The sequence below is a fragment of the Pistacia vera genome, unplaced genomic scaffold (assembly GCF_008641045.1).
Source record: "Pistacia vera cultivar Batoury unplaced genomic scaffold, PisVer_v2 Contig163, whole genome shotgun sequence".
NCBI lineage: Eukaryota > Viridiplantae > Streptophyta > Magnoliopsida > Sapindales > Anacardiaceae > Pistacia > Pistacia vera.
This window is the reverse complement of record NW_022195716.1, coordinates 512,292-516,931: the sequence shown is the minus strand read 5'-3', so window position 1 is coordinate 516,931 and position 4,640 is coordinate 512,292. Positions and strand designations below refer to the sequence as shown.

At 30.2% G+C, this 4,640-nt stretch overlaps 1 protein-coding gene across 1 annotated transcript; it reads right to left on the bottom strand.

Annotated features, from left to right (window-relative positions):
• Window positions 1-1,253: 1,253 nt before the first annotated feature.
• On the bottom strand, window positions 1,254-3,904 carry LOC116125360 (purple acid phosphatase 3-like). Its single transcript, XM_031411099.1, has 7 exons — window positions 3,675-3,904; window positions 2,547-2,703; window positions 2,365-2,472; window positions 2,085-2,212; window positions 1,852-1,980; window positions 1,706-1,773; window positions 1,254-1,617 (listed from the first exon to the last, which is right to left on the bottom strand). The coding sequence occupies exons 1-7, from the start codon at window positions 3,867-3,869 to the stop codon at window positions 1,404-1,406; spliced, it is 999 nt and encodes a 332-aa protein (XP_031266959.1). The 5' UTR covers window positions 3,870-3,904; the 3' UTR covers window positions 1,254-1,403.
• Between the last annotated feature and the right edge of the window lie 736 nt (window positions 3,905-4,640).

Genomic DNA, 4,640 nt, shown 5'->3' with positions numbered 1-4,640 from the left:
ACTTCAATGGTTTTGATTATTTTTATTATACATATATTTCTTCAGCCTTACGCTAACTTAATTTTATCCACTTAATGATATTAATTAAATTTAATTAATTAGAAGAATTAAGTTATATGGAATTAATGATGTATTTAGGTGAATTAAGTAATTAAACAGATAAACAATCAATATCATAAATAGTGGTGATTCAAGCTTTCATAAATATAAGATTAGAAAGTCAAATATACAATTGAATTTATTAATAATGGATTGAGGTTAGCTAAACAAATTGATGTATATATCTACATCAGAATATGCTTTATTAAGTATTAACATCAACATTGATGCCAATATGGAAATGGTATATCAAAATAAGTCTAATTAATTAATACCAACTTTAAATAATTTTTATGATTTGTAGAGTAATTGGGATTACACTAATTAATTTCAGTTCTTAAAGTTTCTGTTTTAAGTCATTTGCACATTTTTTAAAATATTGTCCTGTACCATTATGGACTGGATTAAATTTCTTTTCGTAATACAAGTTATCTCAGCAAAGAATTTTATATTATGGGCTGGAAAGCATAAAAGTGGCAAAATTACCCATATAATACTATATAAATTAATTTTAAATTGGTGTGACATTACATTTTTATTTGTTTGATAATATTATTAATCTTTATATATTCAATTACTTTCGCAAAAACAATTTGCATGGATATACATCAACATCATTCGTTTATGGACAGTACTCAATAAACCAATAAGGGATTGGCACGTAAAGAAATATTGTTAATATAGCACGCAAAGTTATACGGAGACGTAGGGAAACTGAATTAATTGATTTCAACCTTTAAATGGGATAATCCTTTTCGTCGTTACAAATACATCATTATTCATTGTGCATCTCCTTTTGGTCCGTTGATGTGAACTTTTATAGTGATATGTTGAGAAATTATATTGCGGCTTTAAACATATAGGAATTTGTTTAGAATATGCTTGGATTATGCCTTTTTACAATTGACGTTTCTTAATTTAATCTGACTCATAAACCATCACCAAATTATAGTGCCCTAATCTTTAATAAAGGGTGTCAAATTAGAATACTGTTAATTACTAAATTAGTAGGAACTTTATGTGCATTATTTTCATAAATTCAGGGCAGATATCAGTCTTATAATATGTAAATGATTTGATTATATTTTACCCTTGAAAGTTGGAGTAACTGCAGTAAATATTTCCTTAGCTTAGAGGAATTTTGTTATTTCAAAAATCTTAAGAGGGATTTTTGTTATTGAATTAAACTTCGAGGGTCAAGTAACTCGATCAATAAAAATACCCATTACATTAGAATGACAATCTCAATCAATGTTCAACATCAGTAGAAAGATGAGCAATTCATTTTGAACAGGTTAGGATTTCTATATGGTAGAGTAAAGTTGTTTCGAAGTAGACCATTTGTGCAAAACATTACCAAAAATATCGTAGAAAATTATGTCGATTTGTGTAGGGATAATTTGGACCGACATGAAGCCTTGCCCATCGTAATAAAACTTCATTTCCTTGGGATTCCACCACCCTACATCACCTCTCCATGCCTTTGATCCTCCTCCACTCGTTAAAAATTCAATTCCACTGCACGTAAAAAAACTTTATATTATTAATAGGAATAATATCATCAAAAATTAGATGGATACTTGATCAGTACGAAAATATTACGTACCTATCAGTGCTACTAATTTGTTCTAAGCAATGGTCATGTCCATTAATGTAAAGATCGACATCATTTGCCTGAGGAATTAAAACAACAATTAATGCGTACAAGTTATATATTAATTAAGTGTGAAAACTGGTTATATTATTAATTACCTGAAGGATTGGGAGAAGTTGCAGAGCAAGTTCATGAGTGTTACCATGATGACCAGCACTTTTGATTGTGTGATGACCAACTACTATCTTCCACTTAGCCGTTGATCGTCTCAGAGCTGAATCTAAATCCTATTACAATACAAATTACAAAATATATATACTAAATCTTTAATTTATGTTATTTATACATGTTACATTTATATATTATTGTGGTAAATTTAGTTGAAAATTACCTGCAGGAAGTTTGAAAGGTACTGCTTTCGGGGTCTTATACCATTCCAGTCGTAAGTATGGTCTTCTGGTTCTGCGAAGTATTTCTTAACAAAAGGAGTGGTATCCACAAAGAAAATTTCTGCAATTTCTGCCAATTTCATAAAAGAAATAACAACAAAATAAGAAATTATCAGTATTTTCTTTATGGAACTTAATGTATAATTAAAAATGTTACATATGATTAATTTTATAGATAAAATATTAATTTGGAAACTTGAAAGGTGCATGGTGAAGCCTTACCAGCATTAACAATGAAAGATCTGAGGCAAATCCATCTGCTGTCTATTTCTCTAAGGATAGGGCTCAATTGTGCCTCAACATCACCACGATAATCATGATTTCCCAGAACTGAAACTCAATAGATATAAAGAAATATTATTTGTTAAAACTAATTAATTAATAATATAAGGTCCGGATATTACCAGTGTACCATGGTTTTTGGAGGCTTGGAGCTGTGTATATTTTGACAAACGACTCAAAAAATGCAGCATCATCCACACCAGTTAATCCATTGTCATAAAAATTATCTCCAGTTGAGATTGTAAAATCAATGTCTAGCTTCTCTCCAATTATTCCCATCTGCATAGAGTTATTGTATTCATGAAAAAAGTAAGTTCTAATAAAGTAAATATATCTCACGTAGCCTGATAAGAAAGCTTTACTGGAGTGAGAATATTAATCTAGTGGCTCTCATCTCATCTTCAGATTAAAGGTTCTGAGTAATTAGTCAAGTACACGCCATCTCTTCTTTATTTCTATTCCTTCTGCTGTGTCAGAATGTAAGAAGAAGAAACAGAAACTTTGACTGGATTTATATCAATTTTATTTTGGACTTATGATATAAATAATTTTGGCATGCTAGCCAATTATACAGGCTATGCATCGTTTCCCCTTGGTTGGCTAATTAATTTGCCAATGAACATAGACCGAGGTGTGATATAATAATAAAAATTTTGAGATTTTTGAAATATATTTTTTTTCATATTATTAATTAAACATTAAATTTATATTATTATAAATTAATAGATTTTATCAAAATGTCTTTTTATCATTTAAAACTTAATTATTTATAAAATTTATTTATTTTTTGTTATTTTATGTATAATGAGAGGATCTGGAATCTATATGGAATTATACTTACACTTATTCGAAAACAACAAAAGAAAAGACGAGGGATAAATTGATATAATATAAAGAATGAAATTGACAGTGATGATGTGTCATCCCTTTGGATGTCACGTCCTGTTACATCATTGGTCAGAAGAATTTATTCTCTTAAAATATAATGCTTTGATTCTAGTAAATAACTAGGCCGTTCAGATTATCCCCAGAAGATTATGCACCAGTTGAAATAATATGATAAACTAATAATGCTAATTAAATAATGTTCTAAGTAATTGATTTTTAGAAGGAAAGATAATCTATGCTTCCGAGTTCTTGAATTAGAAACATTAATGCGTTAAAAATGATAAAAAAAAAAAAAAAACTTATGTTTTGATTCTGAAAACTATTGTATAGAAGGAGGAAATAAAATCAAATAGGATGATCACCTGGTGAGCAACTTTTGTTTGGTTGTAGAGTCCTCTTCTTCCCCAGTCTCCGACGACCAAAAAGCTAAGCGATCCATCGGCTTTAGCGTCTTGTTCGAATCGCTGAAGCTCAGCCGAGCAGGGAACAAAACACAACGGAAGAAGAGCGGCGAGCATGAGAGCTAAGGCCATGGTTTTGTTCCACTGAGCAGACATGAGAAAATACAGAGAGAGAAGAAACTTTGGTTTACTGAATGTGTATGGGGAACTTTAAGGCAAAAGTTCCTTTATTTATATATGGCTCGAATGAGGTACAATAATTAATTAAAATAATAAGAGGGGGTGAAGTGAAAGGGGTGTGACAATAACAAGAATGCCAATAACATGAATAGTGTTACGCTAGCCCATGATATTCCAGGGCCCTGATGTCTAAGCGGCATTAATTCACAAATGGACAAACAAAATTCATACCAGAAATGGGTTCCATTTGAAGGTGCCCTCAGATGCTAGGATCCATAAGAGATTTCCACAGACCTTTTACTTGAATTTATTTATTTATATTCTGGATAACCATATACATTTTATGCATACATTTATTTACTGATTCATTGGCTAGGAACCCATATTCGAATTTCTCTGCATTGAAAACCACACATTGTGGATAATTTTCTTTGTTTTGGCTGGGTCACCAGACAAGATTGCATTATTTGTGTTTCTTTTATGGATAATGTGTTTTCTTGTTATATATATATATATATATATATATATCATCTCAATGTACAGGGGGAAGGCCATAATTGAGTTAAAAACTAATTAATTAATTGTGTGTTTTTTGTCCTTCAACATTCAACTTTTCACACAGGATATGGGGATGAGTCAAAATCAAAATTAAATAGTATGGCCTTTTCTGTAAACATGTTGCACGTTGCCATCCAGAAGACTCTAAATGATTTATATTTTTTTTAATTAATTGGGCCAGATTATAAT